General features: G+C 46.7%; 11 protein-coding genes across 11 annotated transcripts, besides 1 other annotated feature; 3 read left to right on the top strand and 8 right to left on the bottom strand.

The window, feature by feature from the left end:
• Positions 1-854: 854 nt before the first annotated feature.
• Positions 855-3,659, bottom strand: TSTA_085860 (anaphase-promoting complex component Cut20/Apc4, putative; the record flags this gene model as incomplete). Its single annotated transcript, XM_002478273.1, has 6 exons — positions 855-1,165; positions 1,219-1,368; positions 1,416-2,232; positions 2,284-2,860; positions 2,927-3,308; positions 3,383-3,659. 6 exons carry the CDS (start codon positions 3,657-3,659, stop codon positions 855-857), a joined length of 2,514 nt encoding a protein of 837 aa, XP_002478318.1.
• A 458-nt stretch (positions 3,660-4,117) lies between these two features.
• On the bottom strand, positions 4,118-6,172 carry TSTA_085850 (uncharacterized protein; the record flags this gene model as incomplete). The annotated part of the gene is made up of 3 exons (XM_002478272.1): positions 4,118-5,812; positions 5,876-6,086; positions 6,132-6,172. 3 exons carry the CDS (start codon positions 6,170-6,172, stop codon positions 4,118-4,120), a joined length of 1,947 nt encoding a protein of 648 aa, XP_002478317.1.
• Positions 6,173-9,724: 3,552 nt separating this feature from the next.
• On the bottom strand, positions 9,725-10,819 carry TSTA_085840 (uncharacterized protein; the record flags this gene model as incomplete). The annotated part of the gene is made up of 1 exon (XM_002478271.1): positions 9,725-10,819. One exon carries the CDS (start codon positions 10,817-10,819, stop codon positions 9,725-9,727), a length of 1,095 nt encoding a protein of 364 aa, XP_002478316.1.
• Positions 10,820-10,882: 63 nt separating this feature from the next.
• Positions 10,883-10,910: a sequence feature (AT_rich).
• An 803-nt stretch (positions 10,911-11,713) lies between these two features.
• TSTA_085830 (C6 finger domain protein, putative) lies at positions 11,714-13,685 on the bottom strand (the record flags this gene model as incomplete). Its single annotated transcript, XM_002478270.1, has 4 exons — positions 11,714-12,520; positions 12,567-12,710; positions 12,760-13,440; positions 13,626-13,685. 4 exons carry the CDS (start codon positions 13,683-13,685, stop codon positions 11,714-11,716), a joined length of 1,692 nt encoding a protein of 563 aa, XP_002478315.1.
• Positions 13,686-14,480: 795 nt separating this feature from the next.
• On the top strand, positions 14,481-15,452 carry TSTA_085820 (uncharacterized protein; the record flags this gene model as incomplete). The annotated part of the gene is made up of 2 exons (XM_002478269.1): positions 14,481-14,758; positions 14,816-15,452. 2 exons carry the CDS (start codon positions 14,481-14,483, stop codon positions 15,450-15,452), a joined length of 915 nt encoding a protein of 304 aa, XP_002478314.1.
• Positions 15,453-15,764: 312 nt separating this feature from the next.
• On the bottom strand, positions 15,765-16,761 carry TSTA_085810 (uncharacterized protein; the record flags this gene model as incomplete). Its single annotated transcript, XM_002478268.1, has 3 exons — positions 15,765-15,932; positions 16,001-16,594; positions 16,696-16,761. The coding sequence occupies 3 exons, from the start codon at positions 16,759-16,761 to the stop codon at positions 15,765-15,767; spliced, it is 828 nt and encodes a 275-aa protein (XP_002478313.1).
• Positions 16,762-17,459: 698 nt separating this feature from the next.
• On the bottom strand, positions 17,460-17,813 carry TSTA_085800 (uncharacterized protein; the record flags this gene model as incomplete). The annotated part of the gene is made up of 2 exons (XM_002478267.1): positions 17,460-17,537; positions 17,559-17,813. 2 exons carry the CDS (start codon positions 17,811-17,813, stop codon positions 17,460-17,462), a joined length of 333 nt encoding a protein of 110 aa, XP_002478312.1.
• A 739-nt stretch (positions 17,814-18,552) lies between these two features.
• Positions 18,553-19,389, top strand: TSTA_085790 (uncharacterized protein; the record flags this gene model as incomplete). The annotated part of the gene is made up of 2 exons (XM_002478266.1): positions 18,553-18,676; positions 18,743-19,389. The coding sequence occupies 2 exons, from the start codon at positions 18,553-18,555 to the stop codon at positions 19,387-19,389; spliced, it is 771 nt and encodes a 256-aa protein (XP_002478311.1).
• Positions 19,390-19,555: 166 nt separating this feature from the next.
• Positions 19,556-20,690, top strand: TSTA_085780 (acetylserotonin methytransferase-like protein (ASMTL), putative; the record flags this gene model as incomplete). The annotated part of the gene is made up of 2 exons (XM_002478265.1): positions 19,556-19,574; positions 19,795-20,690. 2 exons carry the CDS (start codon positions 19,556-19,558, stop codon positions 20,688-20,690), a joined length of 915 nt encoding a protein of 304 aa, XP_002478310.1.
• A 173-nt stretch (positions 20,691-20,863) lies between these two features.
• On the bottom strand, positions 20,864-21,711 carry TSTA_085770 (succinate dehydrogenase subunit CybS, putative; the record flags this gene model as incomplete). Its single annotated transcript, XM_002478264.1, has 5 exons — positions 20,864-21,029; positions 21,087-21,206; positions 21,261-21,327; positions 21,426-21,443; positions 21,510-21,711. 5 exons carry the CDS (start codon positions 21,709-21,711, stop codon positions 20,864-20,866), a joined length of 573 nt encoding a protein of 190 aa, XP_002478309.1.
• Positions 21,712-22,033: 322 nt separating this feature from the next.
• TSTA_085760 (oxidoreductase, zinc-binding dehydrogenase family, putative) lies at positions 22,034-23,122 on the bottom strand (the record flags this gene model as incomplete). Its single annotated transcript, XM_002478263.1, has 2 exons — positions 22,034-22,899; positions 22,951-23,122. 2 exons carry the CDS (start codon positions 23,120-23,122, stop codon positions 22,034-22,036), a joined length of 1,038 nt encoding a protein of 345 aa, XP_002478308.1.
• Positions 23,123-24,266: the final 1,144 nt, after the last annotated feature.

Genomic DNA, 24,266 nt, shown 5'->3' with positions numbered 1-24,266 from the left:
GTCGATACCGTATCAAACGTAACCGGGGTGGCCGTTTTGTGGATGACGAGGGTTTTTGGCGGGCGAAAGAAGGGACAATGGGTATTATTACCGTGCCGATACCGTATGAATGGCCATATGTTGTAACAGTAGTCGTGTAAGATACCTTTCCGAGCTCTCCAATTGTCACTCTCGAGTAACGATGAGTATGAGAAAGAGCAGAGAATTATACCATTTGGCCAAAAGGCAAAATATCTTCTATATAAGCTATAAGGCTCATGCCTTGAAGCTGCAATGTGGTTGGGCGTGCCCAGGGATATTATCTCCAGAATCGAATTGTTTATGTAGGATGCCTTACTGATACCATACGTCAGACCGTCTGCTGGTCACAGCGCCTTACCGTAGGATTATTTTTGACGCTTTCAATCTATCCTCAGAATGCCATTCTTTTCACAAATATAATGGGAACGTCCGATATTTGCGTACTGTGTTGGATGTTTAGGAATTATCGGCATCATCCATCTTGAACTTGTATTGCTCATGTGATCGGCTACTCCTGTTTGTTGCTGCTTTTCCTGCGTAATTTTTACCCCGGTCTCTTCAGTGGACACTTATCGATTGATGCCTGCAGATTACCTGGGCTATGGATCGGACAAGGCTGGAAGTATCCCCTATGTCATACTGTATATATATTTATCTCTCTCTCACTTCGCAAGGCTGTTAGAATTTCTATTCTCTGTATCAGTGTCCTTGATGCTCGCAACGAATTCAATAATGTATGCTTTTTACCCCTCTGAAAACCCCGCCTGTTCCAAATTTCAGCTCTGGAACGCCAATCCCTGACGTGCATCATTATTTTTCGATATGTTCACCGTTCAATCCTCAGAGTCACTCTCGACCGGATGATCAATATCCAGAACCTCATAACGCATCATATCAGCCGAAAGGATACAGGCAGCTCTTCTCTCTTTTCGCCCGTTGACATTCATTCTGATCGGTTTCGATTTGGGACCGAAGGTTGGGAATGTGTGTATTATGATATCTGCATGATGACCGAAGATATCAAGATCGAATGGGGTTGGAAGGGATTGAAGATCTGTTGTAGTAGTATATTGTGGGAAGGATTCGGTTTCATCGGCGTCGGACGAGGAAGTAGAGATATAGAAGTTGAGGAGATATGACCGATCTATGGAATTGTTAATTTTGAAAGAGTCGACGGAGATGACAGTGAGATATCACCTTTGTTCGCATATAGCAACATAATAGTCCCATCGTCGACAAATTGAGCTTGTTTGATCTCTCCCTTAGACAGGCGCATAGAAGCCACGGAGATGTTCTTTGTTGAGCTCACCCCATTTGTACATTGTATCGTTATTTTGTATATGAGAACTTGGCTAGATTAGTAAAGTGTCAAGTTTATGGTATAATAGACTTACGTGTATTCGGCGCACTTCTCAACCTCGAAGTCACATAAATTGCATACTCTTCCTCATTGAAGTTTTCATATTGCATGATCGTATCAATCACGTTCGAATCACAATCCGGATGTAGCACCAACAGACAATGATGAAGAATACTGCGTCTCTGCGCCAGAGCAATCTTGTCAAATACCTTCCCACATTGAGACCCAAGTCGAGCGATGAGATCATTCAGCTGCGGAGGAGCAGGCCGAGACAGTTCATTCTTGTTTCCGCTGTTACAGTCTCCTTTTTCATCCTCTTCAGCAGCTAAGGTGTTTCTGAATGTCTGGTAGAATGAAAATCTCTCTCCATCCGCGACACTCTTCTGTGAATCGCTCCCCGCTACTGGAGCTGGGCTTGGAGTAGAAGAGATGTATCGACGAAGAGAGCTCTTGGTAAGTGCACCCTCTATATAATCCAGCGTCGCGGCGTGGTCGATCAAGTCACTCTTCTCTAACAATTCTTCCAGCGTTTGAGACATGGGTTCGGCAGTCTGAATATCAATTTCATGGCGAAGCCATCTGGCAAACTCCATGAACTGATGCATTTCGCGGGTGGTCTTCGTCAGGATTGAATGGGACAGAAGATGAAGACAATCAAGCGTCTCAATAACCTCATGGAGATCTCTAGTCTCGAGGCCAAGAATATGGTTGAGTTTGTGGAATTTTGATATACCGATCAGCCGACTGAGAAGGACCTCACATCTCTCTAGAGCAGGCAGTAGACATTCATGTGTCAATCTCCGGACGTTCTCATATCCTGAAGACACTGTCTTTTCCCATCGTTTATGACCCTGTTCAAGTTAGACAACAAACCAACAATTTAGGATTATGGAGTAGCTGACCCTTTCACCAACAATATCCACCAAAAAATCCTTGACCGGCGGAAAACAATTCCCCGTAACAACCAAATGGTACAAAGCAGTGACAAAATCACAATGGCACTTCTCTTGCAACTCATCGGCAACACTTCTCATAAACCGAGCAGGCAATTCATAGACATTCTTCCACTCGAGCGCAATTTGTCGCTGCGTCTGGTTTATATATCTTAACAAATTCTGTAATTGTGTGATCTTAAAAGCTAGAAGTGATAAGTAGCGTCCTGATTTCGTGATGAAGCGTAAGTCGAGTGAAATGACTTTCAGAGTCGGATTAGGGGCATCTTTTGTTTTCTCGGACATTATGATTGCATGTGTTGAACTCATTGGATGCGATGTGTGCACCAATGTCTCAACCTGAGTCGATGCCTGTGCCTTGTTTGCCGTTATTGAGAAATTTCCAATCTCGAAACAGTCAAAAATCCGAAGATGAGCCCTGCCATCGTTCAAACCCACAAATAGAACATCCACAGCGTCGCTTGAGATTCTGTTAAAAGACTGGAAAATAGCATCAATTGACACCCGAGTGCTAAACAAATCCTCACTGAAATCACAAAAAAAAATTAGCACATATGCCATACTCTCTTTTCCGGATCTCGCATCAACTCACTCGCTCCCACTCCCCGGCAGCGTACTCAACCTTGGCAACGAACTCTCAACATCCAGCAATGCCAATTCACGCGGCAAATCCGCTTTAAGCTGCAACGCCGCTTTCACAGGATCTGTATCAGGAGCCAACAAATCCTCAACGGAAATTTGACCATTGCCCTCTCGAAGATGGCTTTGAGCTGCTTTGCTATCTGTGAAATTAACGCCCCAACCAATACACGTAATTCGGATATTTTTAGCATCCTTGTTGGAATTTTCGGGACTTGATGAAGAATATTGTTCCTGATCATGTGGTAGACACGAGAAATGATGCACTGTTTTGCCGGTGTAGGAACTTATAATGCGGAGTTTATTCTCGGCATCAGCGACTGCTAACAAGCGACCTGCAATACACAATCAGTCTTCCAAATTATACCAGAATTTGAAAGACTCTAGGAGATAAAGAAGGGGGAAATACCATCATTCTTCCACCTAATCCCTCTAATCTCACCCTTGACTTCATCCAAATACGGATCCCCCGCCAAATCAGCACTTAGCACTTCCTGCCCATTGAGTCGAAAAACATGTAACTGCTCATCCTCGCTCGCGAGAGCAATCAAGTCCATAGTCGGACAATATGTGAGTAATGAGCCATTTTTGCATTTTGATGGTAGTGTCTTTTCGGCGACTGTAGTTAGTTGTTGTTGTGGTGATGGTACCGTGTTGCGCGTGTCTTCTTCGGTGGGTTGTGTCATGATTGGAGTGTTTGCCCGATTTTATCGGGCATCATGGACGTTAGTTCTCGGATTTTACTTTAATACATGAGGTGCGAATCTTCAAAGTAGTTCGAATTGGTGATGTTCAATTGCAAATTCTTGATGTTGTTTGTTGATCGTCGTTGCCGGTTTATCGATAACAAAAAAAAGGCATCCCGTATTTTGTTAATGTGAGCCTCAGGCCAACAAAGCCAGACAACCACCATTAATAAGACTTGATTTGGATTTGATATGGAGTAATGTTAGATTATAAACAATCGGAAACTCGAGTATACACTCCGTAAATTTCTACAAGTAATAAATATGAATATGATTATGCGGCGTCCCACAGCTAAATCAAATATGCATGAACGCTTAACCTAGCACCTATAATGCAAATAAAACAGAGAAAAACCACCCGCAAGGTATGCCATATAAAGTCAAAAGAAAAAATACATTTATAATCCAGACGAAATCATCTCCCCAAGATAGCCAATCTCTTCCATCAACTCTTGCATCGCTGCCGACTGAGAGCTATAATCATCAGACAATCTGAATTGAGTCTCCTTCGGAGTAGGACTCGTCGACGGGTAGGACGAATCGCCAACGGACAAAGGAGTGACCGCGCTCAGAGGGAGTATAGCTCCCTGTCGCTTGGGGTCTGGTTCATGGAAAGAGAATTCGTCAAAGTCTTCGATGAGTAGTGAAGGAAACTCAATTTCTTCGCGCATATATGTCGAACCCAACTGACCAGCAGAGGAAGAGTTTGCAGACATTAAAAAACGAGAGTGGGCCGAGTCTACCTGCGTTGGAGATGGAGCTATTTCTGCTTCGCTTCCGAGGACAGGCGTAGTTGGGCCACTGATAGCGATGGAAGGAATGGGCGCATCTAACGTATAGTCATTATAAGTATGGTTCATGGTGTCATGCTGGAATTGCTGATCGAGAAATGGCGAGGAATTAGAGAGCTGATCGACATTAAAGGTAGAGGAAGATGTCATCGATGCAGGAGAAACGAGTTCCGTGTCAGTGCTCCATTCTGAAAATCGGCTCTTTTCTGGCGGATCTCGAGGAGAATCGTAGATATTTGATGCCGCAAAAGAGGTGTCATCCGAGAAGTGGCTGTAGAGTAGGTCCATGTCTAATGGCTTGTATCGAGCTTCAATAGCGCGTAATTCAGCGTCCAACACCGAGGATGGTGAATTCGGGAGCGTCGGGAGTCGTTTTTCTCTTAAATTTGGAAGAACTGGTGTAAGTTGGCCTGCCGTAGCATGGGTTTGCTCCCTCGGGCTTACTGCCATTGGCGTAGCCTGCTGCGACAATGCTTCGTCAAGGGTTTCGAGTGGAGCAGTGCTAGAGAAAGCTAACAATTCCGCTCTACCCGTCTCACGCGACGAAGAGTGGCCTTCTAGAGAAAGAGCCAAAGGGGTGTTCTCCCGGCTCGACTTTGAAGCTCGACGAACCCGGATGGAGGGCGGGCCTAGAGGCTGCTCAGAATCAACTTGCGGATGGCGGAAAGGCAATCTTCCAATTTCTACACCGTCAAGCTCTACCGGACTATTTAGTGGAGATGTCAAGCTTGAACTGTAGTTTGAACTTGCGTTGGAAGTTGAAGTCGATGGCACGAAGGGGTCAGCAGGATAAGGATCATGGTGGTTGATACCACGGTCGTCCACGCGATCACCAGGTGATCGAGCACCCGCAATATTCAGAAATGCTGCCCTTAATCCTCTCGAGCGAGGAGGAGACACAGACCTCTCAGCCTTAGCTCTTGGGACAAGTCGGAACTTTGGGCTGTGAGTCGAACTGGATGGCTGAGACATAAGCGGCCTCTCCTCATTAGAGTTCGAGAGATTGAGCAGAGATGATGACGGTACTGTTTGCTGATAGAACGGAGGGGATGTTTTCAAACGTGGAAGCCCTGGTCTGGGCTTGGGCGGAGTGCGTGGGTTCATATATTTGTCCTCGGGATCCATTGTCCGCTGGTCTGACTTGGTCGAGCTGGTACTATTATCACGTCGGTGGAGGTAGTCTGTGCCGGGAAGAATGATGGGTACATTGAGGATGTTGACGGGTTGGCCAGGTAATAGCGGGCATAATGAGGTGACGGGTTCGGCCCTGTTATAGTACTCGATCTCTCCATCTAGCCGATACTATTCATGATATTCATATTCATATTAGCGTGCATCCATAATAAAGTGAGTCTTGGTACGCACGTAATACCAATAAGTCCCTCCCATCTTCAACCCTCCGGTCCGGCCGGGAGACTGACTCGGGGAAGTTCCGTCACGTATAATGTCGGTAAATGTATGGCAACCTCGCCAATGGCCGGATCCCATGCGCCTATCCCGTTCCATCGGGTAGGGGCGCGAAAAATTGTCCCATGATCCTAACAGTTCGACCGATTGAACATTGGATGGAGCACGTCTGTTATAATGCTCGTCAGCATATCGTCTTTCCGGGGGGGTATACCGTACCCACAAAAGAAATGTCATGAGAGTAGTGGACAGCATCTTCTTTTCCTGGCTTTCTGACACAATTGGGAAAGCAATGGCTGATGGTAATCAAAGCAGAGAAAAAAGAAGGAAAGGACAAAATGCAGGACTTGTATATATATACACGTAATCGTACGATCAATAAGACAACTGGCGCATCAATAATGAAAAGAAATTAGAATGAATGAAGGGAAAGAGTGAATGACAGCTAGAAATACAAGCAACGCAAAATGACTGTAAAACAGAAAAGATGGAATGAAATACCGTGAGGCAGAATTGAAGATGGAACAGAAGGCTGAGACCAGGCTTAATATACGTATGGCGGAATGCTAGAGACAGGCTTGACGGCAGGCGCCTGTTTCGAATTGTCGCTGTTGTTTCAATGTTTCTATTTCTGGTCGAAATGAAGAAAGGGTCTGCTCCAGGTCGAATTGGATTGAACCAAGCTATCGAAGTGGAGAGCGAGGGTGACAAAAACAACGCGAACAGAGGGAGTTCATGATCTGTATCATTGACTCTGATCCAGTCGGAGAGGCGATTGGACCTTAACGGTTTGTAGGTCAGAAATAGCGCATAACGACGATGCAGGACTTGAAACCGAGGCGTCGTTAGGAGTCTGATTCAGTAGACGCGATTCATGCAGGTACGTAAGGGACAAGTCGCAAGATGAAAGAAAGATTCCTTTCTGGGCCTCTTCGAGATTGACCTTGAATAAGTTGACATGGCGGCCGGGCCAATGCGTGCGCGGGACGGCCGGATGAGGTCAATTCTCTTGGATATTCTTGTCGAACGCGGGCGCTTAGAGGGGCAGCTAATGCAGGAACCAAGCTAATAGCGTTGCGTGGTTGAGCGAAGTGGGCGCTTGTCTGAAGCATCCTGCGATCAGCCGTATTGTTGTTGTTGTTGTTTACGGGGTGTCCGGATCTGGTCCTTTCGAGTTTCAAGTGACTCTGAGGCTCCGACATAATATTCTGTATACCGTGCTTCACCCGTCTCGAGCATCAACATCAAACTCAGCTAATCCCAAAGGACAATGGCATTATTGAGATGGAGTGGGATAGATGAAAAATGGAGCCAAATGGAGCCCAAATAAGCGGCGCGAAGGGCCTGGTTCATTTTCAGCCAATCATTTTTGTCCGATCACGCGAACTGAAAGCCCCATTTTTCTTTTTCGGGACAGGGGGTTAATTCATGTTCTGATTGGCTGCACGCATATCCACTACTCTTTACTGTTCGGGATGCATCATCTTCAACCATCTTCGACGAGCAATCTGACCTGCCTTTTCCTGCGCAGTACATGGGATGCGAACCGATCAATTCTCCGAACAATCGCATATTCCTATCGCATGCTTATCAGTGCATTCTTTCGATCCAAGAAGCGCTCGACTGAATTGTCCAATAGACGCACAATTTGCAACTTAGCCGCCGACCCCTGTCCTAACTTGGTCTCCTTACACTGGCTACAAATGACAAAATGCAAGGAGCAAGAGTGACGAAACCGCCGAGTGTCTAAGGGCAGTGATTGTAAAGAGTGGTGATCGAAATGAAGACCTGCTTGACGTGTCGCCGAGTTTGTGGAGAATCAGGATGTCAGAGAGCCGGCTCTGCGCCTCTCGGAAGCTGAAAAGATCGGATATCCTTCAGGGTTCTGTGTCGACTCGGTAGGGCAGCAGAGAGTCTCAAGCTGCCTTGACTCTTTGCTCCTCCTTCTACAACGAGCTCAGTTCTCACCCCTCAACAGCTTATTCGAGTCGGGGTAGAGTTCTTTCTCTGATGTCCACGAAAAGCCGGAATCCTTGTAGAATGCCTTGTTCAAGCTCCATTTGTCTTCATCTTCGGTCTGATAAAACATATTTTCTACCGTAAGTTTGATAGATAGGGGACGCTAGGGCTGACCTTTGATCAGTTCGTAGCATAAAAAGTACTACGCTAACTCGCTATACTGCAACCGTTGATTTGGTTTGTCATTAATCTGTAGAATCTTCCAAGATTACTGCTTGACTTCTAATCCCCGAATAGGTATTGGCAAGTCGGGGAGAATGTTGTTGATAATCCAGATTTTGAGAGGTTCGAGCCTTCCTACCGTAAGTATTGTTTCTGCCTAAGGCATGAAAGACGGTCACACCAAGAGCGTGAACTTGTTGTATATACTAGCAGAACGCAAAGCTCCGAATTTGATAAGAGCTCATCCGTCGGCGATGTCCTTTCTTGAAGTCGAGGATGAACATTATGGATCTCCACTCTTTGCAGCTCTCACCATGGGAAATCGAAAAGTTGTTTAGACTTTTCTCGGCGTACATGCCGCCCAGAGAGCTTCGAACGATTGTCTAAGTGACCTCTACGCTATGTACTGTCAGGATGATGTTAGACGCTCCGATATTGGTCAAAATTTCTATTTTTCTAAGCTGAGAGGGATCCTATTCCCCATTATTGGGCTTAAGGACGATACATTATTTAAGTTTGCCATGGACATTTATCCCAATATGCTCGTCAAGGCATATCATCAAGGAGAAACACCACTATTCTGGGCTCCTGAGGTTGGATGTGATGCTATATTCAAGCTATTGCTTGAGAGAAGTGAGACAATACCGATCTACAGGACAAAGATGGTCGGACAGCACTCTTACAGGCAGCAAGGAACGGGCATGGAACTATAGTCAAGCTATTGATTGTGAAACATAGGACCAATATCAATACACAAGGAGTTTATGGTGATACGCCGCTCTGTCTTGCAGCAAGGTAGGGGCGTGAGACTGAAGTCAAGCTACTGCTAGAGCAACCTGAGATAGGTGTCAATCTACGGACCAAGGAGGATGAAACAGCATTTTCACTCGCAGCAAATGGGGGACCTCGGGAAATTTGCAGATTACTTCTGGCTTTAAATCATCCTGCTGTTGTTCCTGAGAAATATTCAGAGCTCTGGTCATTGATCAGAGACTGTTCTCGAGGATTATATTCAATTGAGAGGGTTTTGGATTTCGTCATGAAAGTTCATTTCCCAAGTCGCTTCATATGTAGGCGCCTCTAGCGTCCTTGGATCTTAGGTACACCAATCTTCTGGCATATTCGAGGATACTTGCTAAACAAACTAGCATCCAGAAAACTTTCTCGACCAGCATACAACAACCCAGTCAAGCTCCCCCACTTCCTTTCGTGGACTTCTATATGCTGAAAAAGTGTGTAAGAGTCTCAGCCAATAGTCAGTCGCTTCCATACGGCGGATGCCTGATCCATTCTCTCTGCGGCATATTCGTTAAGAAGACTTCGAAAATGGCAATGCTTGGACATTCATCCGACTCATGGTTTGCACTAGCTGCGTGTGCCGTACAGTCAGTACCCTTGGGAAGCTTGTTACACCATGTTGCCCTTATCAGAGTTAAGGGTACCTACACTATGGGCAGAAGGCAATTAGAATTATATGACTCGTTTTGTCTTTGTATGAATTTCAACCTATAAGAACCTACCTAAGTAGACAACGTTTAGTGATTAATGAATAGAAATAGTCTGTATTAATAAAACACTCTAGAAAGCAATCGGCTGACAGCAATCAAAAGTAGTGAAAAAACAAATCTAAGAATGCCCCTTTTGCCGATCAAGCCTCTTATTAACAGCTCCCAACACAACCTTCAGAATCCCATCACTCGAAAGCGTCCTGCCCGTCTGCCCCTTCCACGGCACAGTATCCACAATATCTCTGACGTGATCACTCTTGACGGCCTTACCCAACTCATCATCCAACTGCTCCAGATGTTTTTGAGCGGCTATATCCGTACCAATTTGGAAGAATTGGATTCCGATCTGCCAGGGGATTGCTTGGCATCGATCTAGAGTTCGGGCTGCATTTAAGATAACGCTTTCTGCGTCGTCGCTGAACACACCGTCTGTGATTACGATGATGTTGATAGGGCGGACGGCCAAAGTCTGGTTTTGGAGTTGACCGTATTCATCCGTGTTGGCAGCCATCTTCTCTATGCGCCGAAGATAAGGGAACAAGATCTGACGAAGACGTTGACCGACGGGCGTCATACCCATTGGTCGAACGTTTCGGAAGATCTCCTGTACGGCAGCCGGGGAGCTGACGTGTGTATATCCGCCGCTCCTGTCAAAGTTGCTGTAATGATTCAGGAAGTAAATATCGATCCCATCGGGGTCGTATTGGGTACAGATCGGTGTGATGGCGGCGATAGCTTCTTCGGCTTCTTTCCAGGATCGACCGGCCATACTACCGCTATCGTCGACGAGGAAGATGGTATCAAATTTGGATAGGAATGAGTATTGAGAGTCATCAGCGGGTCGGGTTCCGGTTGCCAGCGGTGCCGGTTGAGAAGTAATAGTAGTAGGGTAAGGAGGACTTCGGATCGAGTCAGGACTGTACGGCGTCTGTGACGTCGTCGCTGATGTCGGGGTGTAAGGAGGGGGCCCCCAGGGATCGGATTGGCGATGCTTCGCTGACATCGAGTAATCGTTATCATCAAATACTGGGTACGGTGGTCTTGCGCTCCCAGATACCGTGTTCCCAGTACTGAATCCCCTCGAAATGGCATTGCCATGTTTAGATCTGCTATGTCCTGAACCCATATTTGACTTTGACGAGGAAGAGCAAGACCTGATAGAGAAGGTCTTGGATAGTGATGAAGAGGAGAGTTTGTTGTTGAACAAAGGCATGTTGGCGGTGAATTGTCTCCTTCGTCTGTCAGAAATTGGGAAGATAGTCGGAACCTGGCAACCTTTTTTTATTTTTATTTATTTATTTATTGCTGCTTTGTCTGCGGAGGGGTCCCTTTATAAAGTCTTCAAACAAGTCTATGAGTTGTTTGAGTCACTGTCTAGCTCTCTTTCCAAGGTCATCATCCTCGAAACGAGTCACAACCATCATCTTTATAAGCAAAGCCATCTTCCGCAATTTTCTCTCCTGACATTCTGGAATCCGCCTTATCCAACATTTGGCCCTCCCAAAGGGACGATATTTGTGAAATTTCCATGGTACAAAGTAACACACTCCGTGATACGAAACATTTATGAAATTATTGAATTTTGTTTAGATGAATTTACACCTAAGGTTTGACAGGGCAGAGTCGTTGTATTAGCCGACCAATCAAGTGCTTTTCGACTTCACACAGCCCTCAAATCGATGTGACCGTGCCTAGTATGCCTTGCTTAATTTGACCAAAGGATTAAATGGTCTATTGTATAATTCATTATTGGTTCGATTATTTCCTATTGTGGTATTGAATGGGTATCTAGGGCTATGTTCGTTCCCTAACCGTTGGGAGTCTAGGGTTAGGCTACCCCGTGATGGATATCTGATGGGCCCGTACGGCCGGGATACTAGTAGCTTTTCAGGTCTGACCACGGGGTCTGAACATATGGCACTGCTAAGGCGTTTTTAGATCCTCATCGACACGTGGGTATATAATTGCAAGAAAATAAACTCCGACTATCAATATATTAGAATGTTATGGTAGTAGCTCAACAGAGTCTCAACACCGCCTGCCTTCCAAACAATGGTAAATCAGTTCGTAATAACCATGAAACCGCCTTGTAAGGTCGACATCCTCACTATAAACGATCAACAAACTTAGTCGTACCAGTCTCAACCATCGTCAGCTGCGCCAAAGCCAGAGCCTGATCAATCCCCATCTGCCTGCCAATCATTTTATAAGTTTCCTCAATCCAACGACATGTATCAGAGCCATGTCCATCGACACTCACGGCTGTGAATAGCGGGAACAGGAGGGCCAGCCCTCCTGCCGGATTGCTTTTGAATGGCGATCTGGATGGCTGTTGGTCACCTAAAAACCCGCACAGATACGGCACTGTGGCACATATATCGTTAGCGAGTTTTCGAGAGGTATCGCAAAGTCGATGACAGAGATCCTTGAATTCCGGCGTGGGGACAAATTCTGGTTGTGTAGTCATTCGTGCCAGACGATTGAGGAGGATTTCGTTTATGAAGATTCGCCCGTATCGGTAGTGGTTATGTAATACGCAGATGAAAGCTGACTGGTATACATGGTATATCCCATTCAAGGGGGTGAGGTGGACGTCACGAAATACTGGATGTTTGAGAGACTGATCCGGAGGAAGGGTATATAATTCAGCCGTAAATTCAGGCGGCAGTCCATTTACTATAGTCTCAAACGCAGCATCAAGAGCAAATGCGCGAGACACGACGATGGTATCGTAGTCAGTGCTATCCAGCATCGCCTTTTCTTCATTGCGCAGGTCGTTTACTCGAGACATTAGCACGCACATTTGATGTGATATCTTGAATGAATCCGGTGCATTCGGGAGTCTAGTCGCCGTTTCGGATAGTGTAAGTAGCGTTGGAGGGATGGGAGAACGTCTCATTAAACAGGTGACAATCTACTTTCGTTAATGACTGTTCAATACAGCAGAAAATAATACTTACGATTTCACTTCGCATAAACTCAAACATTTGTAATGCTTGAGGCCGGACAAGCTGAGATTTGCCCCGAAGCTCGAGTAGGGCAACGGCGCCTTTTGTATGTTCGACAAAGGCGTCCACTGTCTCTGGTGTTTTACTAGTCAAGATCTGACAATATCAGTATAAGTTCGATTCGAAAAGAGAAACAGAAACACACCTCAAAAAGTGACAAACAAAGGATCGCAGTAAGCGTTGCATCATCCGTGGCCTGTGTAGGATGCGAAATAGCTGCATTTGTACATTTCAATGCCTTATAGTACTCTTCTTGGGCAGTTATTTTCATAGACGGAGACTGAGCCCCTATTCTGGAAAGATTGGCCATGCCCACCGACAGAATACCCTTCATCATAGCCCTCTGGGCCATGGAAGACGTCGACGATACGTCGGCATCATAGTCGATTCCTTTTATTAGACTGCCGTTAAGCCATATAAAACTGTTAACACAGTAGCATATGGCCTGCTGTCTTCGGTCTATGAGGGCGGGCGTGAGTGAGAAGTTATCGGCCTCTATACGTTGGTCAAAACTATTGTAGGTTCCACTGTAGGAACTCTCGACGGATGGAGAGCTTCGCGCACTAGTCTGAATCAGATCGTAGTCTGTTGGTGGAGTCGAACAGTTGTCCCAGCTGCCTAGTGTTGTTACTCCGGTCGTAGGTACAATGGCCGTTAGTGTGAACGGTGTCCCCGCGCGTGAGGAGGCACTGCTCTTATTCGCTTTGGCCTTCTTGGCGACCGAGTTGCTCTGATCACGAAACAGGAGCGACAATTGGTCCCTATAGCCAGGACATACTCTATTGGCCTTGAGACATCGCTGACAAGACGGCGTGGCTTGATCGCACTGCTCACCAAATCGGGTTAGCTCTATAAATGCAGGGATTTGCCTTTTGGGCCGAAAGTGGGATGATGGAGTAAAACCCATGTACATGATCACATATATGCTAAGGGTCCTTCTGTGGGCTGTGTCATGCAACAGAAGACCTTGATATGTTTCTCCATCGTGGCATTAGGCAGATCAATTCTCACCTTGACTTTGCGTGCGCGACAGGCACCGCAGCCTTTGCTGGGTTTACCGCAGTAAACCATGAGCTATATGATTACGCAGATGATCTTTATATAAGACTCGAAAGGGTTTGTGCCCGCAATCCTCGTTTTGATAAGTTGTGGATAGTATCAAACTATCAGTCAAACTGTGCGTTCAATCGAGTCAATCCGTGACGACAGTGCGGCTGAGTATGCGGTCGCCGCTTGAGAGTTCGAACAGCGTCGGGGATCCGCGGCCAGGGATCAAAGGACCAAGCAAAAGATTCCATGAATCGATGCCAAGATGAGATCGTACAAATTCTGTCCAAGTGTCGGGCTAGAAGTACACAATATGAAGCAACTGAACAAATCTGGACGCCTTCAGGCTCGTGGAGTCAATAGGGCGGGCTACGCACTAACCTGATCCGGTATGCATTGCGGGATGCCTTTGTTAGATAGGAATAAGCCAATCAGCAACCGAGAATTATTGCTGCCTCAGCCCTTCACCAACGCAACACACTTCATACATTTTTTTTAACATCTTAGTCGACCACGATTGAGCTTCTTAGTGTGTGGTATACGAGACCCTGTCACTGGCTGGCCGGTTAATTGATCGCTCCATCTCGCGATATGGACCGAATGCGGAATGGTGGCTTGAAGGAAAAAGACGATGGAGTAGAGAAAACATAGCCATCATGAGAAGAAGAGATTGAAGCATAAATACCTGAGATGTCGCCGTTAGAATTTCAAGATGACCATCAACAACTTCTTCTGCAGCAAACATACGAGGAAATCCTCCCTCGTCCATTCATTATACACGCTTATATCCTTTTCTAAACGAGCCGCGACATCATCAATATGGTTGACTACCGGCAGGGCCTCTCTATCCTAGAGATGGTCGTCTATATCCCCGCTCTATTTATGGCCGTATCTATGGGCTTCCGGCACGGTTTCGGACGCCAGGCTGGATGGTACTTTTTCATCTTATTCTCACTCGCCAGGCTGATCGGTAATGGCTGCTATCTGGGCACGATCAACGACCCTACCAACACGAATCTATACATTGCCTACGCCGTATGCAATTCTGTGGGAGTGTCGCCTTTACTTTTGGGCTTGCTGTCTGGATTATCGCGAGTGTAAGCCGTCCTCAATCAACAGGCAGACCGAATACAAGAACTAACATGCTGTAAAAGTAATGACTCCATCCAACGCAAAACCGGCTCCGCATACTGGCCCGTATTCTTCCGCCTCGTCGGACTCATCTCTCTAGTCGGCATGATCCTCTCCATCGTCGGTATGACTAGTAACGACTCTAGTCTTCAAGCCGGGTACACCAGCAGCACCACCCGCGCCGGTATTATCCTCTACATCGTGGCCTGGGTTGCCGTCGTGTTCTTGACTCTTATGATTTGGTTCCGCTATAATGTTATTGAGCGTGGCGAGCACCGTCTTCTTTGGGCCGTGACGATCAGTGTTCCTATCCTTCTCATTCGACTCATGTACTCGATTCTGTCGATTTACAAACATAATTCGACTTTCAATATGTTTACGGGGAACGTGACTGTTTTCCTTGTTATGGATGTCATTGAGGAGATTATCATCGTCTACATCGTGATGTTGACGGGATTGACTTTGCAGCAAAGAGAGAAAGCCGTCTTCGACGCCGATAAGGAGATGTCAAATATTACTGCCGGTCCTATGGAAGGACATGAGCAACAACGTCTCCACAGCTCGGGAGACGCTGGTCGACGTCCAAAACGTGCATTGAGAGGTGGTCCGATTATGATGTTGATTACGTTCATTATGAATAAGGTCGAGCGTCGGACTTGACTCATATAATGGGATTCATCGAGAATTCTCTTCTTTTGTATATTTATTTGCTTATGCGTATGCGTTTCAGCATCTGTTATTTTCCTTTGTTTACGTGTCTCTTTCTTTCGCGATACCACTTGTATTAGACTTGCATCAAAATCTACCATAGTATCATTACTAGACTCTTGCTTCCAATTCAACGAGATCATACATGATGATCAAGAGGAAAAAAAGGAAAAAGAAAGAAAAAACCATAATATGACCCTAGTCAACATAGCCAAGCAAGAATCGAGGAATTATCCATCTCGGAAAAAAAAACCACATTCCTGATCACTTCAAAATGAAATCGTGATAGGCGCGACCAGGAACGAACTCAGTAGCCCAGGGGCGGAGGGTTGACTCCTGAGCATAGCGAGGGTCAAGGACCTGCAGATACTGACATGGGTCCATATCGTCTGGATACCACATGGTGGGAGGCTCGTAAGCGGGAAGCGCCATCTATCATGAATCACAGCCCAACATTAGCAGCCCATCTTCTTGAGTAGACAACGATACTAAGTACTGACCTCCATGTCATGCCAGAAGCGATTCTGCGGATCGTCGTCCAAAGGACCTGGGGGGGCAGTGGATCCTTCAGGAGTGCTCACGAGAAGGTCGGGAGGAGTCAAGGTCGGCAATATTGGGGTTGCAGGCAGAATTGGATAGTCATTACGGCCACGGCGAGTACGGTACGCCTCCATGGCACGGACAACAGAAAACTGTCCTGTAGGTGCAGGATATCCAGCTGAAGGGTGAACAACGAACGGGTCTGAGGAGTCAAGAGGGTTCATAGCTGGGTGAGTCTGACGCGGATACTGCTGCTGATACTGATACAGGTGCTGATCCCGCTCCTGACCTTGACGCAAGTAGCCGCCATCTGCAACCTGTTGATCGTCCTGAGCTTGTTTTCCTTGGCCATTACGACGCTTAAACCAGTTACGCTTCTGGTATTTGGACTGAATGCGTGGATTAGGAGAAGGAGAGTCCGCAGGCTGGGGTGAAGCGGCTGCTCCACTGCCTTCACCACCTTGTGAGTGTCCAGATCGTCCGATTTGGGACATGATGACAGCAAGGTTTTCTGTTAGAAAATCTTCCTGGGTAAATAGTTCTAGAGCGGATTCCTGTATATGATAGAGCTGTCAGTAATCAGAAGCCTAGGAGTATACCAAGTCGTTGGCTAATATTGACAAGGGCACTTCGAGTCTCTGATCATAACACGTACCTTTGTACGAAAAGGGCTGTTATTGAGCTCCTCAGGAAGACATGCTTGAGATGGAGACAAAGACATGCTGGCTCAGGCAGGTTGAGGGATTAAATTTAAGATAAAAATGGTTGCTTTGAAGGAAGACAATCCTGCCGGACAGGTCAGGAGAGAGAGTGAGAGAGTGTGAAAAGTTTCTATGATTCTGTTTGCAAGCTAAAGACCTTTTGAGACTCAAAGTGTCGTATTGAAAAGAATCGTATTGTAAAGGAAACAAAACGACAAAGGGCTTGTGCCCTAGCACAGACTATGACATCGCTACGATGTTTCATAACTTTGTCCATATCTGCTGAGCCATTGATTCTTTGTGGGCAAATGTTCTGTCACAGATTCCGTGAGGTTCCGTGGTCTCTGGCTTCCATATTTTTTTTACAATTTGTTGCCCAGACTATCTCTAGCTGAAGCAGCTGGGCTTCATGTGTTTTGGCTATTGGGATGTAAGGAGATTGGAGAAATCCATATGTCTGAGTCGAGCAAGCGTGGATGGAATGCCCAGGAAGGATCATTGGGCCTGTGGCACATCAACATATATGGCAAGCCCATTGATATGGTTCATGCCCGAGACGGATTCTGCCGACTTCCGATCACTCTGGGTTTTCAACCACTCGACTGTCGATGACACGTCCAGTCACCAACAGTATGCCGGACGGAAAATGTGGCTTGAGTTGTCCAAGTCTCTATTAGCCCCAGCCGATGCGCAGGTCGGGTCACAGACATCTGTACAATCAACGCGTGCGAAATGACTCATCGACCTGCCCACCACTCCTCTCAATCTCCGCAATAAGCTCACGCCTCTCCTGCAACTTCAGCCGGAGAAAATCAACCGTCTTCTTCAAGACTACACTTTCGCTACGACCCTGCCCTTCCAAGCCAGGCACCAACTCGGTGAGACGGTCAAACCCTTCTCGGATCGCGGCGCGACGTTTCTGTTCGGAGGCGATGTGATTGTTCTTCTTTTCTTGCTCTGTCAAGCGCGGCTTATCCTGGTTCCCATCTGCGCCCACGCCGGGGGTCTCGTTGTTTGAGCTGACCGAGTCGCGACTGTGGTCGTTGTTGTGAGCGCTGGTGTCGGAAGACATAGTGCAGTGGAGTTTGGTTGCTTGCAGCAAATAATTCCAAATGATTGTAACCTGTGCGAGTCTCGTTGTTGGTAGAAGTAGCTGTTGCGAAAAATGGTGAAGCGCACGCGATAGTGACACCAGTAAGTCGTTGCAAGGGGAGACTTAAGGTTTAGTTCTCGGCTATACAGCGAGCGGCTCAACCCGAATCCCGACTAAACTGACTAAGTGCAGATCCGAAATGCGGAGAGTCTGGAGTAGACTGTGACAAGGCCAGAAGTATTCTCAGAGGCTAAGCAGACAAGCATACGGTATTCTCGGTTTAAAGGAGTCGGCAATGAGTGAACGTACTGCGTGAGACAGACAACCTGCATGCAGTCAAGGAAGGTGTAATTGCTGCCTGAGAAACAAGGCACCGGCTTATGTAATGTCCCCATTTGCAACTAACATAACGTATCGCATGTCACGACGTCATCAGTCGAGCTTCCAGAATCCGCCCGCTTGTTCTTATCGTTTCCTTCTTAATTATCTTTTTATCCCAAGCCATGGGGCTGTCTGGGTATTTCTCACTCACTCCAGCTATATCTCATGAATTCCATCTGATACCATCGAAAGGAAATCCTGTCCGGTAATCGACGTAAATCCTAACGAGGTCAATTCTGATTTGACCTCATTAACACGTGCAAGAACGTTCCCTCACGAAAAGCCCCGAATACCAGCTCACTTGACAAACCATCAAATTTGAGACACGCTCTAGTCTATGGAAACGCACCAACCATTGCTGCGAGGAGGCTGCTCCTGCGGCCGGAATAGCTACGCCATATCCATCCCCAACGACGCTACCAATGAAGCCGAGGTAATCTTTTCGGGTCATCAAGATCACCGTAAGCTCACTTCCATCTTCCATCTTTGAACTATATGGCCTAACAATTCTGACTCAATTGCTACAGGACATGCTCAAGGAGTTCCCCTGACAGCATGGCTACGAGTTCCGCTCACATGGTTTCGGTCTCAAACACATTCTTTCTTTCCAGATGAGACACATGCTACGATTCGGCGTACATTCACACCCCATTATGCACCGCATACGAAGCGCTATTTCTGCGGCTATTGCGGGTCTCCCTTGACCTTTTGGACTGATGAACCCGAGAGTGAAGCTGATTTCATGTCTGTGGCTTTGGGCAGTCTTTTTGGTGATGATTTGAGATTGTTGGAGGATCTGGATATACTACCTCCCGATGATGAGGATCTTGAACAGCATGTAATTACTGAAACAGTTCCTACGACTCTTGTGACGCGAACGTCATCAGAAGTGGCGCCCACAGCACCCTCATCGTCGTCTACTTCTCGCATCTCATATCATTCAGGAACTCTTGCTGGTGTTCCTTGGTTCGAAGAAATGATCGAAGGTAGTAGACTCGGGCGTATCATGAAGAGCCGACGGGGAATTGGTGCCAGCGAGCATGCCTCCACGACTTTCGAATGGGAAATTAGTGAATGGCAAGGCACCGACACGGGCAGACAGCCGACGAGGGTCTTTACTTCGATAACTAGTGAACGTGGAAAAAGGAAGGCCGATGATATGACTACTATCTAGTCGAGCTTCACAAAGCTGAATAAGACGACAAGTTTTGAGAATACGGCAAACCTGAATTTGAGATTCTTGGAGTTGACTGCCCGTGGTCTGATCAGCAACATACAGCCGCGACCTCCAATGTCATTACTATTAATGAAGTTAACAGGAATAAACGAAGTTATCAAAAATGTCAGATGGATTTCCTTGTAAATTTACCATAGTTCATCATCGACATGATTATCACGTGATATCTTGTGCAACGGCATAATTTGTGCATGCTCGTAGTTTTGAGTCATTTCACTTCGGTATCTAACAGACTAACATCAGATAGAACGGAACATTCGTCTAATAATTCAAGATCAGAATCTTTCTACGTCCCAAAGCGAAGTGCAAACAGCAAAGTACATAATCAGTACAATTCCTCAGTTGATACACCGCAACACCCCGCCATCTCCAACCTCGATATCATCATGTCAGAAAAAGGCCCTCTAGGTAGCATACCACCAGATCCTCCAACATACGAAGATGCCACAGCAACCAGCACCACAACAACCATGACAACTACAACGACAGCACGCCCCCCTCAACCCCGACCACCATTCCCCCTCTCCCTCCCAATCCTCCATCAACTCCGCACCAAACGCGTAATCCTCGCCTCGCAATCCCCGCGTCGCAAACAAATAATGTCCTTCCTTGGTTTCCCAAACCTCGAAATCATCCCCTGCACCGAACCAGAAGATTTCCCCAAAACAATGGGTCCTATCGACTACGTCCTTGCGACAGCCACAAAAAAGGCTCAAACCATATACAGACAGGAAGTCGATAATGCGGAAAAGGGGGAACCGGGGTTAATATTAGCTGCAGATACGATTGTGGTTGATTCCGCGCACGGAGATATGATACTCGAAAAGCCGAGGTCGGAAGCGCATCATGTTGCAATGTTGAAGAGTTTGAGGGATGGGCGGAATCATGTTGTTTATACTGCTATTGTGGCCATGGTACCTCTAGCCAGTGCGCGGATGCCGGGGTACGCGATTGAGTCGCATGTGGAAGAGACCAGTGTACAATTTGATCCGGATGTTACGGATGATTTGATTGTGGCGTATGTCAAGACGAGAGAAGGCGCGGATAAAGCTGGTGGGTATGGGTTGCAGGGGCTTGGGTCGATATTGGTGAATAAAATTGAGGGGAGTTATGATAATGTAATTGGATTGCCGTTGAAGGCGACCTTGCAGCTTATTCAGAAGACGGTTATGAAGGCTGATGATGATGAGTTGTTGCCGGAAGAGGATGGGTTGGATGAGGACGAGTTTGAGGGTTGATCCCTGTCAATCCTTACAGTACGTTGCAAGCCCTATATATCAGATACTCTGGAAGTATGATTATCTCTGTAAAAACGCTCTAATCCGGCGTGTATTCGAACCTTCTTATATAAAATGTACAATAGTCTGAGTCAAATGACAAGGAAAAGAGGTGTGTAACAGTCAGATTCCATCTATGCCGTCCAAATCCTCTTAATCGCCTCAGTGATACCAACATCATTCGTCTCGAATTCGTACAAACCCACAGCGACAGCCAAAGTAGCAGCGCGGAGGCCCCATTTGAACAATGCAAGGGTCTTGGGGACACGTTTTTCGGGCAAGTAGTCAATAATCAGAGCTCTATAGCGTTGTTAGTATATATCTCCAAAAAAAAAAAAAAGAAGAAGGCGGACGTACTGGAATCCGATATGAGAGTGAAGGACAAGGGTAGCGGCGAGGATGGAGTCCATGACTGGGTTGAGGGAGCCACCGACAAACGGGGCGATGGTGAGAGGGACAAGACCGGCAGCAATGAGACTATTATCTGTTAGTAGATCTGTGTATTCGTCGACTTGCTTATCTTTTGCGTACCGCTCAAAGCTCCAATGGTAGCTGCCATGGCTGGGAGAAGTGTGAGGAACAGGTGCAGCATCGTTCACTAATGATATTAGCTATGTTGTTATTATGTAACATCGTTGTCGATTTGTCTTGGTTCGTAACGACGGATCATAACCATATGAAAGAAGTATAACATACTCGTTCCCTTAATAACCTCTATATCAAATAGTTAGCTTCCTTGCTTCATTCTCAGTCCAAATCAAATTGCATCTTCAAACTCACGTGGCAAAGGCGTAAGAATCTCTCTCTTAGCCGAGCTATGGAAAAGTGTGACTTGCGACGTTTTGTTCAATTGCGCCTGGCGAATAATGGTCATAGCCAACGGAGCCGACTTTGCAGAGTTGTAAAGCATCGATTGACTAGCTGGGACTCTCATGATCTGTCCCAGCATGGCACCGGAGGACGGGCGGATGAAGGCGGCCATTGTTCTTGGGAGCTTTCGGGGTGATTTGTTAAGAGTGGCAAGGATCCGAGTATGAAGAGGCAGCGACGTCCAGCAAGCGATATAACGTCGGTGGTGTGGACGTGCTAGACTATTGTGGTGAACTTGAAGATGAAGTGAGCAGGTTCCTCGGGAAAGAATGCGGTCATCCGATTGTGTTGCTTGTGATTGGTGGACGGTAGCCGAATTAGCCCGGCCGCGTTAAGCATGCAGCCGACCTTTTTTTCCGATCTGGATAGTTACGACGACATTCACATTCACATTCATAATTAACAGCATGATACATTTGATTGATATTTACTGCTTAATACTTCAATACAGCCTTGCCAAAATTATGACCATGGAAAAGAGCCAACAACCCATCACCAGCCTGCTCAATACCCTCAACCTCCCAGGTCACAGCTTTAAAAGTACCCTCCTTGATCCATTTCGACACACGCTCTCGATGCTCATCGGCGTACTTGTCACCCATTCCTTTATCACCAACCACGAAACCACGCACAGTCAACCGCTTCCACAGGATATTTCCATAATTCCGCAGCGGGTAGATCTCCTCGGGCTTTTGGTTGTATCCCGCAATCAGACCGCAGACAATAACACGTCCGTAATCCTTCATTGCGTCAAGAGCAGCCGCAAGATGGTCTCCGCCGACGTTTTCAAAGTAAATGTCTAACCCTTCAGGTGCCAATCGCTTCAGAGCCTGCGAGGGACTTTCTTTCTTGTAATTGAATCCAGCATCGAATCCCAAATCTTTAAGGATGAAGTTCAGTTTCTCATCGGAGCCAACGCTACCAATGACTTTGAGCCCTTCGTGTTTGGCAAGTTGACCCACTAGCTGTCCTACAGCGCCGCTCGCAGCGGAGACAAAGATTGTATCTCCCTTCTTCGGTTTACCGATCTCGTACAGGGATGAATATGCCGTGAGACCGGGCATACCCAAGGCTCCGAGGAAGTAACGAATATCGTCGAGACCCAACGGGTTCTGTAGGTGTTTGATACCCGCGACCTGATCGCCGTTTAGGGCAATGTATTCCTGGAACGGGAGTATGCCAACGACTTGGTCGCCTTCTTTGAAGTTTGCATTCTTGGACTTGATGACTTGGGCGATTTGAGTGTTGACGATGGGCTTGTTGAGTTCAAAGGCGGGTACATATGATTTGATTTCGGGTGCTAACTGGTCAGCCGATCTGTTGAAGTTTATTTGGGGCAGAAAGAACTTACAGCGCATGCGACCCCGTAGGTACGGGTCGAAACTGCCGTACAGATTCTTCACGACGATGCCGTTCTCGGGAGCTTCTTCGGGGTAGGGGACGGATTGAATGTTGAGATCCTTTCCTACGACAGGCAGCCCTTCGGGCACGCTGTTATAGAATAGAGCTCTGTTCTCCGGCATGTCTGAATTTCGTTTTAAGGTCGGATGAGGTCTAAGTGTAGCGTATATCACCAAACTAAAGATACAGGACGTTGAACCGGAACTGGGAATGGGAGGAGGCGAGATTTATATTCAAGCAGATGGGTGTCATGACAAATGGGCGCTTGCTTCCACAGGGTTCTGCTTCTTGTTCTCTAACATCACTGGTAGCACCGGACATGACCGCATCCAGCAACATGGCGAGCCACGGTATCCATAATTCTCTCGCACACCACAAGTCCCAGGTATCCATGCACTTCTCGCACTTCTGTGAACGCAAGCCCAACCGTAGGAAGCTTGCGCTCATAACTAGTTACCTTAAGGCTTAAGCCAGAGACCATATGGAGAGCAGAAGCGAGAAAAGAGTTCTCCATGTTGGAGACTAGTCCTATAATCGTATAGAGCCCCGAGCGAATGGAGAGATCCACCCGTTCTGAATCTTTGGGTCTTCCAACGTCATGCCGATGCGATGATGATTTATCTTCACTTTCAATAAGACCCAATATTCTGAATGATCATTGAGCAGGTCATACAGCCAAGGGAGGGATGAGCAGATATCCTCCATACATCTTTTGGACTTCAACAGACCGCCAGCCCTTTGTCAGATCAATCAGACCCAATCTAAAGTGTAACCTTTTTATCTCGTTCTGTGCCTGATATCTCAGGCCACAGCCAGTCCCAGATGGGTTTAGCCTCCACCACATTCATTGATATTTGTCATCTCATCACTTTTGTCAGTGATTTCACTCGGCGCTGTTTCTTCGCCGTACTACGTCCGTACGTACGACTGCCGAGAAACCTGCATAATAATGGAATTGTCTAGAAGAGTCAGGATGTCGGTGTTTTGCCTCTGGTTTTATGCAGCGATCTGGCATGACTGCGTCGACGGCTTCCGTCATATGGTTCTTTCTTGATGGCCAAGAAACGTGCGGGAAGGGCATGGTATTGTCTCTTCGCTTTGAAGTCGACGCCATGACAAGAGCAGGTAAGTGGAGCGTCGTACAAAAGGACTAGCAATATGTCGCAGAGTACTACCCCGCCTGTGGCTGACTATTGCAGCTTCTTTATGACCACCTTTAGTGCTTGATTTTGTCGTGTTAGCAGAACCTGACATCGTGGATGCATC

Source organism: Talaromyces stipitatus, genomic scaffold (assembly GCF_000003125.1).
Source record: "Talaromyces stipitatus ATCC 10500 scf_1105507295527 genomic scaffold, whole genome shotgun sequence".
Classification (NCBI taxonomy): Eukaryota; Fungi; Ascomycota; class Eurotiomycetes; order Eurotiales; family Trichocomaceae; genus Talaromyces; species Talaromyces stipitatus.
Note: the sequence above shows the minus strand (reverse complement) of the source record. Positions and strands in the feature narration are given on the sequence as shown.